Source organism: Trichoplax adhaerens, genomic scaffold, assembly GCF_000150275.1.
Source record: "Trichoplax adhaerens TRIADscaffold_1 genomic scaffold, whole genome shotgun sequence".
In the NCBI taxonomy this organism is placed as follows: domain Eukaryota; kingdom Metazoa; phylum Placozoa; class Uniplacotomia; order Trichoplacea; family Trichoplacidae; genus Trichoplax; species Trichoplax adhaerens.
The window spans coordinates 5,554,140-5,566,652 of NW_002060943.1; the positions used below are offsets into that span (position 1 = coordinate 5,554,140).

At 30.3% G+C, this 12,513-nt stretch overlaps 1 protein-coding gene across 1 annotated transcript; it reads left to right on the forward strand.

Moving 5' to 3' along the window:
- Positions 1–362: 362 nt before the first annotated feature.
- On the forward strand, positions 363–1,412 carry TRIADDRAFT_51878 (uncharacterized protein; the record flags this gene model as incomplete). The annotated part of the gene is made up of 1 exon (XM_002107867.1): positions 363–1,412. One exon carries the CDS (start codon positions 363–365, stop codon positions 1,410–1,412), a length of 1,050 nt encoding a protein of 349 aa, XP_002107903.1.
- Positions 1,413–12,513: the final 11,101 nt, after the last annotated feature.

Consider the following 12,513-nt stretch of genomic DNA (forward strand, 5'->3'; position numbering starts at 1 on the left):
AAACAGGTTTGTTCTAGTACTGTAGTGCACACTATTATATTATATGAAGATGTTTCGTAAACTGATTCGTGATTGAGTATAGAAGTCGTTAAGAAACACAATTACTTTAAAGTCTTGTTTTCCTGCTAATTTTATATTTTTACTGATATAAGATGCTCGTTTTCTGTATTTATCGTCAGGTCGTCTAAGTGATGAATAAAGGCTTCGATGTAGTGCTCTGGTTCTCAATCTGGTTTACTTAATCGTGATGGTCAACCATTGGATTTGCAACTCTAGAGAACTGTACGAGCCCATTGACTGTTATTTTCCACCTTTAGGTTTACTTACATTAATTGAAAGCGTGAACAGTCTGCGTCTGAATTATGACCTCAAATAACGTCAATTCTTTAACGAGCGGCTGGTTGTTGCCAACTTTTATGCCCTCAAATAGTTCTTTTGATGATGAAGATCTTCCAACGAATGCAACCAGTAATAATGACTTTATTACCACATCGATCATCTGGGGATTTATTGGAGCTATTACTGTCATGCTAAATTTCGTTGTTTTGGCTATAATTATAGCTAGAAAAAGGTTACATAATACGACCAATGTTATTTTAGGCAGTATGTTCTTTAGCGATATTTTATTTGCAGCAGTCTATATATTTCCTCGCTGGGTCAATCCGTTCTACTACCGCGATTGGCTATACTGCTCACTTGTGGCGGTTTTTGCTCCATTAGCTAGTGCAATCATTAACATGCATCTAATGGCAGCAAGTATAGACAAATTTATTGCCACTCAATTTGCTATACGCTATAAAGTATCTGCCAGGCCTTTGCATGCTTACCTTGCTGTTGCTTGTATATGGATTCTAACGTTACTAATGGCATTTATGCCACTAATAGCATATCGACCAATTTACCAGGGCTTATGTTATCCATGGCATAATGCACAGCAATATAAAGAAACGATCTTTAATATGATTTTCCTCGCTCTCTTTTTCATCTTGCCCTTACTGGTGATGATTGGCTGTTACACGCGGATATATTTTATTGCTAGTAAATCATTGTACTTTAATTCTCCCATAAATAATGATGCACGTTCGATGAGAAAGCACTACAAGCTGGCTCGTGTTCTAGGCATTCTGGTGTTGACTTATTTCATCATGTGGACACCATTTACCTCCATTTATATTATTTCCTTATTTTATTCACCGTTTGAGATTGCTACTTCCCTTCAAGGCTATAGAGAGGCTTTAGCTGTGGCACAATATATTGCCTTTACTTATCCGGCAATTAATCCTTTGCTGTATGGATATTTTATCCCTGAAATACGAAATCCGGTCATGCGAGTGTTATGCCGTTCATCGCGCGTCTCGCCATTATCATGTACGCCTATCGTCAATAATGCAAGAGTTAAAATATCTTCCTGATCAAAATCTTTCTACTGGCTACCGTGTTGGGGAGATTGAAAATATTCTTTTTAAAATTAGGGTTGGACAGACGTTAACTGTGGTACCAGTAGTTATTCTAGATATTGATGTGGAGATAATACTACCGATGGACAGATAGGAAAGTATTTATAATTGTCTCGAATTGGCTTGTACTGCTGAGATTATTCCAAGCGTAAAGGCTTTCACGAACTCTTCGATTTTTTATTAATCTAAAAATTCGCCGGAATCATTCGCGGAGCTATCAGTTATCTTATGATTATAGATATTGTATTTAAGTTTCGATTTTTATTTCCTGTACAAGAAAAAATATTGGCCCTAAACTAGGATGGGCATCAAATAATATATACGGTATCGCTAGTCTCAAGCTATGATAGAATGTGATAATTTTTTTATGGACCTGTCAGTTGCTAAAAAAATTGCCTAGAATTAGATTAAACATGAAAAATAATTACTTATTGTATCGCCTATGGCAATTTCTGATCGTGAAATCATTTAGCAACAGAGACTATGTAAAACCATTATATGGTTCTTTAATAAAATACTATTTTTATCTCTGCTCTGAAACGGTCACTTAATAACTTGTCTCCCAAATGTAGCGAATGAAATAGCTTATTACCTAAAACTGTTGTTGAACATTACGATAGCAAACTTGGACCAAGTAACCTATAGACAGTTAGATTTCAGGCTGAAATCTCCTAAAAATGTAAAACTTTCATATCGCTCTTTACATGTTGACAAACATGAACTAATCAGACACTGGTTACTGAGATATGCCGATGCCGCCTACCGGGGTGTCTTGCGTTCTCAGTTAAGGGGATAAACTATCGTATCTAAATTATTGTATTGTCCACTAACAGCGCTCAACTACCTAATGCATAAGTATAACCCTTGATATTGCCAGTTAATTCAAGTCTAGCGCCGTCATCTTACTTGCAGTTATCGGGATTCGCTTCGGAACCTATTTTTTATAGGTTCACATTATAATAATTTAAGTCGATATTAGTTTTGTTATTATTTATAGGTTAGTTTTTTATCCAATACTATTGGCGTTTATAATTAATTTAAGGCATTAATAAGTCTTTATTTAGTAGTGTGATTTATCGAGATGATTCTCTGTGCAGTAAAAATTATTTATTTCCTAATATTAAGATAAATGTATATAACTTGGATCCGTAAAACGAGAATATTCTTTTTGACAAGCTCCGTTTCTAAGCTTCAATCAACGAATTAAAATGTACTGTTTGCCCACTTTCTCAATTTGCCTCAATATGCAAAAATACTAATTGTTTTTCTAAAAGCTGACAACATTAGAGATTATTTTAATAAGAGAATTAGGCAGTCTCTAAAAATATCTATAGGTATTGAATTTGCTAAAGGATGTCTTTTCGTAAAAATTTGTATTGGGAGTAAATTTGTAAAAGTTTTTTAAATAATGATGAATTAAAGAGACGGCAACAGAAGGCATCTATAATTAGGTTATTACTCATAAATAAAATGGACTTCGTTAAATCAAAATTTTGCATTTAATTTTGTTAATTAGTTTGCTATATTTAATCTAATAGATAAGTTTTAATGTGAAGATACCATCAGTTTTTTAAGAAATTCTTATTTTTAATAAATTTTAAGGATTCATATTCAATTCGCCATTTACGAAGTTCTGATTTCTTAAACAACATTGGCATGATTCGAACCATAGAAGCACATTTTATTTTAATTTTTTGCTTACGTGGAGTTGGCGAATAGTAGATAAAGAGATAGACGGAAGTCATAATATAATTTGGACTTTGTATTTGCAAATATCGATAGATAAATAGCAATTATGATGCCCGATGAAAATATTTGAGTACACGCTATACCGCTTCAATAAAACCAAATCTAAACTATACCTTTTAATTGTAAAGGTAATATATTAATTGAAGGACATAATAAAACTTTTAAATTTAAAATCTTTAGTGTTGATAAAAATATAATTAATAAATCACCAGAATAAGAACATGATAGTAATGAATAACATATTGTTTTGCCTACGCATTTATTTCATAATCTATCGATATTTATTGTGCAATATAAAGCTTGGTTACGGAAGACTAATTTTTCTTTTCTTGATCAATTAGAAATATTTCCTTTCATAAGGTAATCATGAAAATGAAATGTTAAAAATTTGACAAATTCTATTAGTTAGTAAATGCAGCTATGTATAAAGTAACTTTAATTTACGTTCATTCTTTCTTGACTTAAAAATCATGAAGTTAAGAATTTCAGTTTAATTTTAATTTACAATTTTGGAAATGGCACTATCCTGCAATACATTTTAGCCTGAGAAAGTTATTTACTCTGATAGACTACCCAAGTTTTTTGCAGTTATGCAAATGCTATCGAGCAGTAATCGTGATTTAGCCAGATAATTTAACTTTGTGCATGTTGGTAATAAGCACACTTATACGTACCAACAGAGCATCACCTATACTTATGGAAAATGCAGTATTATGAAAACATTCTTCGTGTAAATTTAATCAACGTAAATGAAGCATAGCAGCTACAAATGAGTTGGCATTTCATTTGAGCTTAAAATTTCAGCTTAGGAGAGGTGCATATTGACGATTACCTCTTGGTGGTAAATTGGTTATAAACTCATCGTATTTTCTCTTTACAGACTTCGATTTATGATATTAGAAATATCAGATATTGATTCAGATAATTTCTATAGCTGAGCTGCATTAGGTTATATTTGATAATTTAATTTCAATTACCAATTATGGTTATGGAGCACCAATTATGTTGGACTTTACTTAACCAAAGAATACGATTTGTTTGCAGAAAAACTGAGAAGTAAACAAAAAACCTTCGATAGTAGAAGTCTTAATCTCATAATATTTCAATGTATATTGATAATCATTATTAGAATATAGCTTGATGATATTGCCACTAAAAATCACCGATAATGACGAAATTACAAATAGATTAAGATGGAGATATAGCTAATGATTTCATAGCTTGCTGATTGTAAATTTATTTTAGGGTAGACGGAAAATTAGAATTAGATCTATGTTAAAGGGTTCTGATCAATTACTACACTAGTTATTTATATAGCTTTCCAATTAATATATTATAAAAATCACGTAATTTAATTTAATGTTCTTGTAGTCATTGTGATACCAATATGATATCCTTAGAAGTATCTTTAAACATGAACTAAATTTGAATAGAATTTAAAATTCAATATTATCAATAATATAGTTGTAGTTCGTTTCTGATAATTTTAAGATGAAATGAATGACTTATAATTGTTTGAATCTGACGGCTGAAAGTAATTAATTAATTTGCATTCAAATGCAATGATTTGGTTTGTTTATTATTTGAAATTCTTAAATTAATAAGTTACTTCCCATACTATATGGTCAATGTTAGCAGCGAGCGTAATTAAACTAATGATTGCTCCTGTTAAAGGCTATGATTTTATTATTATTTTAAATTTATTTCTTTCACCAAAACTAGAATTGTCAGCAGGATTTTTGAAGGCGAAATCCTAATAGTTAGAAATAGTTGATGGTTTTATAGTGTTATTAAATCATATCATAGTATCATCTTTCACCCTTAGCGTGAAGAAATACTCATGCTATTACGACCTATCATCTATTATTATAACACTTTTCAGTTGGCTTTGCTTCGTATTAGATAAAAAGTAAATAATTACTTCGTTAAGAAATAACTAGCTTTTATGGAATTTACAGATACTAGCAATCATTTATCTGTTTGGTTTAAAAGGAAATGAAATTACTTTTTCATGGTACATGCATGTGATCTTAATAACTGTTCTACAGTGTTTAAATTATAACTATTACTGAAATCTTCCTAGTAGATAGGTATACTAGCATAAGACGATGATAGTAAACGTATTCCTACCTATGTCCTGCTATCGTATAGAAATGGTAAGTATTTAAAGCTACCTAAAAAAACTAATTTAGCATGCATTTCGGTTCATTTTACTGGCGTAAGACGACATGTTTAATACCGATATAGTAAGTAAATAAAATCTATTTTCCCTTAATAATGAGGAAACAGATTTCTGATAAAATCGATTTACTTATATTGAATTGCTTTAGTCTTAATTAGAAAATTTTATTCTATAGAATCTACAATAATCGGATTATTTTACTAAGAATGACTTTTTGAGTTCATTGTTGTAGCTATTTTAGTGGCTAATTGTAGGAGATATTTATTTTAGGTTCGCTTTCCACTGCTTTACATGATTATGATTCATAAGTTATTTGAGTAAAGGATTTTCTTTCTCTTTAGTATCAATACACGTTACAAAGATAGAACTAGAATTAGTTAAAAGGCATCCATTTCCAGTGAAAATAATTATAAAATATGAAAGAATCAAATTGCCTTACTGAAGTTGGGATATCCCTTCATTATTTTAATTCTTTTTCTTTTTAATAATTGGAGATCATTTATTTTAGCCTATCATTTAACAAATATATATATGACGTTGAAGATAGCGATTCATAATATGATCGATGAGTATGCTTCTTTATTTCTTAAAATAAAAAGCGGGCATTTGTTATAAGCCATAACTATATAATAGCTTAAAAATGCTTCGACTTGCAATAAAAGCATTGAAACAGAAAAAGAATTAAATTTCCTTACTAAGAATGGCTTTATTAGCTCATTCTTATAGGTTTTTTCTTCTATTGATTATGTTTGAGAAGTTGTTTACGCAAGGCTAACATCCATTAATTTTCCATTATGGCGATAGTTCATGGCCTACGGTACGGTATATGCTAACTTAATCGATTAAAGCGTTTTATCTGCGATTGTAAATAACTTTTATACTATTTTATGATATCATGGTGATCTGCTGTTGTTTGTAAAATTAGTAAAATGTAAATAAAACTTGGTTTTAATAGACTACCATGTATTAACTATTGTATTTCATCGCTACCTTGTAGAATGTATTTCTGTACTTTTCAGTAAGTAGTTCTTTACTTCTTGTTGAGGTGCTTAGTGAATATTAGTCAATCTTATCTTGGTTGTGCTGCCCATTTTAAGTATTACCGTATGCTAAATATTAGATTTTAGTGTTAATTCGATCTATTCATAGCTCATTTAACATTCTTGCCTCTATTTATCTATTCAACGGTAAAGGTATTTTATTGTTAGTGACCATGACTTTCTTGTTAATTTTTATTAAAATTTACGCCTATTCTTTTTTTACTATTTATAACATGAAGAGTAAGATGATTTTTGATCATGACGATAACGATCTTATTATCTTTAAGGTCAATTGATTTATTTTTCGTTATCTTTACCTTTTTAATCAATAGATAAAATCGAATACAGAAGGATAGTTGTCAGTCTACACTATTTCCATTGGAAATTGATAGATTGGGCGGATAGTATCGACTATACTAATTCTGTTACTTCCTCGATAGACGTTTGCATGGCGACGGCATAAAAACAATTCATATTTTAATCATTTGTTCAGCAATAGATCAATAACTGAATTAACTACGACATCAAAGGATTAAATCCGATCTGTTTATTGTTATGCATTCAATGGTGACCGGGGTGGATTGATTGTTAAAATAATTAAATGATTTATCAAGCTTTTGTGTCTTGTATTTTATCAAGCTATGGGCGACCCTGGGATTTATTCTATACCCTCATGTTAGCCACTTACTATTTAGGGTACAATTTTTGACTCTATTTCAAAGTTAAAGGTTAACTCTTTCATAGCAATTGAAACTTACAAGATCTCATTGGTGTAAATGGAAAATTAAAATTCAATACGATTTTAGAGCGAATACGAATTCTAATAATCTAGTCTTACTGGCTACATCTTTTTCAGGTATTTTCTACTGCGGAATGAGCCATCTTATAAGTTGTCAAGTGGTAAGAAATAAATATATTTATCATCTGGTAGCTCTGTAGATTTATTTCCGTTGAATTGTTTATGTTGATATTCGGCAACGAAACTTTTTACTTTAATATATTCTTCTAAAGTATTATCTAGATACTGTAATGACTACTATAATTCTTTTACCGAATCATAGCCCCTAGTGCGACCTAATTCAAGCACTAACTGAGGATAAATTCGGTTATCATATTAGAACCTTCGAAATCATAACTCAAGAATTTATCGTTTTGATTTTTAACTTACGATAGTCATTTTTCTTAATTAGTATAAACGTAAACATATAAAGATTAAATGGAGAAAATAAGAACATTGAATGATCTCCCTCTGAGTTTATTTTATTTTATCACCTGATTTTAATAAGCGCGTGAAGTTTTTGTTTTATAGTCTTTAATATAACGTAACGATAATATTAATTTAATCATCAATTTCATTTTTATCCATGGTCAATCTCGATCGCTCTCATTTAGTTAAATTATCTATGAGGTAGATTTTCGATACATGGACATTTAATAGCTTATTGATAATGATACTGAGAAATTTTGCCGAACAATATAGATTTAGCACTTTATTTCCAAAGAGTCTTACAAATGCTTTTCTATAATCTATTCTGGATCTGATATTACCAAACAATCCAATCTAGGCGTGAAGGTTGCTAACATTAAAAATTATTAGTACGATATGTATTTAACCTCCTACTGTGTTATCTATATGACATACTCTTAGATTAAGCTTATATTCAAATTCGACAGCGGTATTTATCATTAGTGAAATCTCTCTATAATTATCATAGATGGTAACGCTTGAAAGTTGATTGTGATCAATTCTCACTGTATCAATCATTGACCTATAATTTATATCACCTTTAACTGTGAATGCGGTCTAGGACATTATTTAAAAAAGCAGCTCCAAACCGTACTTTTAGAAAGAATTTGATTAATAGTAATCAAAGTATTAAAAGCATCCAGAACCCTTTAATAGTGCTATGAGTAACCTAACCACCTGATTTTTAATATTATGAAGATTATTACTTGATTATGTGTTATATTTCATGTTCTGGTTTGTCTAAGTATAAATTAGCTAACTAGGACTGACAAAAAATCGTAAACACCTCAGAATCATCTTGACTTTTAAAGTTATGGAGCACCATATATTTCCTGAACAGTATACAGCTGTTACTTGAGTTTTAATTGTTATTATCTTATCTTCCCTCTATACTTATTGCAAGTCCTTTCAATATCGAAATTTGAGAAAGATTCACTCTCAGTGCTGTCCAGTTAGAGGCATTTGAAAAATTGTTGAACTCTTCTAATTACTAGAAATCATTTTAGTTGAGGTTAAGCTACGATTTTAAAGCTTGCAGTAATACTAGGGAAATAGTATGCTTTGATACTTGTGCATACTGAAGGAAGAAGTGAAATTCATACAGATGATATATGGCTTCGTTTATAATATTGATCAGATAAATTAGATGATTAATTTTGATCTAAAGACGACGTTAGATGTAAAATTTCTTGATAGACTGAAGCCATAAGACTTTTTTCGATATTATAAAGCTAAAAAACTCAGTTATCGTTTTATGGATGGCAAATAAACCGACTTTGTAGAGGGAGACATCGAGCGGGCAGAGAGTGTTACAGAAAACGCTCATATTCGAGTTGGAATCTGTCTATTATGACTCGTTATTTTATAGAGTAAAGAAATTGTGATAAAATCAGTCTTAGGTGATAGTCGTTCGATTTTCTTATTTTAGAGTTGTACTGATATTGAATAGATTTACCTAGTGGTTGTAGAAACGAATCCTGTGACAGTAAGTGTAGAGTAAACTGCTAGATCCATAATTTCATTCAATTTAGTATTAATTATGATATCAGAAATTCATAAGAAATCCAATTGAGATAAGCGATCATTGCATTGTATTAGGATGAAAAATTTATAGCACGGATCTGCCTTAGATATTGTAAGGTTATAGAAGGATAAATATGATTGTAAAGTTATGATTCGATTTTTTGAAAGCAGCCAGAAAGTTTTCGCTAAGTCACCGACAGCAATATTACGATGCTGTAATTATTATTAGCAGTTTTTAGCAGATTGCAAAATATGCTTTGTACTGGACTTTGCGAAGCGGTCTTATGTAGTATAAGTAAAATTGATGAGGAGTGCTACTAGTTCTTGAATTTATCTAGCCTACAGTAACTAAAGATTTCGTTTATGAAATTTCAAAATTACTACCTAGAAAATATAGTTGATGCTACCTTATACTTCATTCCTTATCAAGAACAGCGATAAATGCTATAATAGCTAGAAAAAGCGGTATCAATTTCGGAGCATATAACTGCTGCAGAAAGATATATTCTTATATTAAGATTGCAAATTATGGCTTTATATCGATCAAATTAGTAACTGTGCTTATATCGAATCATCGCAGAATTTTAATTGCCTGCAAGAAGAGAATTTTGAAGGAATAAGTATTCGGAATTTTATCGCCGAATAAAGACTGTTCACGAGTAATGGAAATCCAAAAATTCTATTCGACGACAACATACTATATAGCACTCACTGAGTAGGCTTTAATTAATATTAAGTACGCGTAAACATAATTATGGTATCGCCTACGTCTGCTCTTATGTGTTTCTTTAGCATTTACCGCACTCGATAATCTGTCATAACTTAAAACTCAATTTTGATAAACTAAAATTAATTGTAGTTACGACACTACCGTTCTATATGTATGTAGGATATCCAGAATTATTATTTTCACTTTATCATCAATCTTCGGTCTTTCTTAGCGGTTTGTCGCAACTAAGAGGACGTCTTAACCACTGGAATAGGGAGGAGCAGTGTTACCAGGAGATGAAATTTTACTATCTCTATACAGATATGGATGATGTTGATAGCGTTTACTCTGTTATGAAATAGCGTACAGTGATTCTCCTGTCTTTACCAAAAATTTTACGGACGATTGTTTCAATAGATAATTGGTTGAGCAGTATTTGAAACTAGGAATTCTCGACTAGCAACGCTTACGATTTACAAAAATTTTGAGACATAATTAAAATTTACTGTAGAATCTGTTTGACCTTTTACGTTCGATCAGTAAATATTTGGTAAAAGTTTATCAAATACAGTGATAAAAATTGACAGTAGCTATATATTCACTATCAAGATTTCAATTAGATATTCATTATGGTGCGAAGTTACTGAGTATAAATTAAAAATGGTTCTTGCAGTCAAGTTAAATGAATTTTCGCTTTTTAAGTTTCCAAATTTCATAAGACTAATGAAGTAATATCTCAAATTTTCTCAAATATCACTGATAATTAATAAGCTTTCAAAGTAGTTCTGTAATAAAGGCAATATGTTTAAAAAATTTTACGCTATTGCGTAATGTAATGAATATAAAGAGAATTTGCTTTAGTAATCAATGCCATCGAAAGTGTTTTGTACGTAAAAAAGATCAGCAATATAAGCTAAAAATGCTTTATGTTTTGCTAATGAATTTACTGAAACTTTAAATAAAACAATTCTGAAACAGAATGAGCTTAATTAATGATACCTTCCATTTGAATTATTATGAAGAGATTCACTTGGCAGAGGATAGACTGTTATCACTTAATAAGCGAAGTACGTCTAGCAAAGATTGTTTCAAGCTAGCAAAATACATAGATGTTTTATTGCTGTTATTCATAAAGATTTCATTCCTACAATTCACGTAGCTTGAATAAAAATACAGGTAATGCTAAATGAGTTTTATGACAGAAAAATTTAGATGCCAGCAAGTGCTAATACGAGGAATCTCTTGTTTTATACATGAGCTATAGCTTGCCTTTAATTTAATTTTATTGTCACTTCGTATCATTAAGACGCGATTTTACAGTTAGTCATTATCATTATTTAGTATGGCTGTGAATATATTCAGTGTTGTCTTTGTGAAAAGAATTAATAATCGTTACGATCTATGATCAGTTTTCTTTGTATTTTTTGTCACGCGACAAATCCAAAAGTATGAATCTACTTGTAAATTTGTTATTGAGATTGTTAGTTACTTGAGTGATGAGACTTGAGAGAAATATTTTTAAAATTTTATTTATTGATAATAATGTCGATAGCATCCAAAATTACCGTGAGACTAGAATTGAATACGGATTCTTTGAGCTATAATAATGTGCTTGTGAGCTTTTAGTAAAGTCTAAAAGCCGATACTGAAAAGGCATTACTTTATGAAAAACAACAAAGACTGGTTTTATTTAGGGTTATCCCTGTTTTTATGTAACTAAAATGAAATATTATTTTTATTTCTTAATTTAATCCTGCAATTGAAATGTTGACAACTACATATATTAAGATTAATTTTCAATTATAGTTGATAAATTTTTGAATTTCAAGTAACGATTAAATATATACTATTGGGTGAGCTAAGAGCTATAGATGCGAGTGCATGATAGTGTAATATAGCATTTGAAAGTCATAGTAAAATTTTAAAAATGTTTCAAATTACACGATGAACAATAGTAAAAAGTGCACATAGTATTGCAAAAATCGTCATTGCTTATGCTTGCATTGCTTCTATGCTTTTTGAATTAGTTTCTTGTAAGTAAAGGGAATCTGAATGCAGATGTAATTAATAATTTGGCTTATGACAGTTGTCGAACCTCTAGGCAGAGGCAAAGTATGGCATGCTATTACTGATCTATTTCAACATTAAATTAGCATATGGAAGGGATGAGGAATTTTTAATGATGTGGTCGTGATCCTAAATAATTTTATAACTTCTCTACTGTGACCACACTATAATTATCAATTTATTCCTGTATGCTATACAAAAATCCGTATTTTTCATCTATCATATTGGTTTAATAATTTTTGAATATTAAGATTATATTTTTATTATCTCATAGAATAGTAAGATGATTAGTATTAACTCATCATTAGTTTAAATGTAACTCCAGCTTCCGTTACCAAGTTATGTATTTCTGTACTTATTTAGAATACTGCAGATAAATATAGATCGAACTATCTTTTTGTCTTAAATATTAGAACAATTGTTATACCGAAATTAGCATTCTTAGTTTAAAAGCCAGTTTTTGGGATGATCAATATGAATGATACTTGAAACATAGAAGAATAAAAAATCCATGTACTGTACTAGTACTAATTATAAAG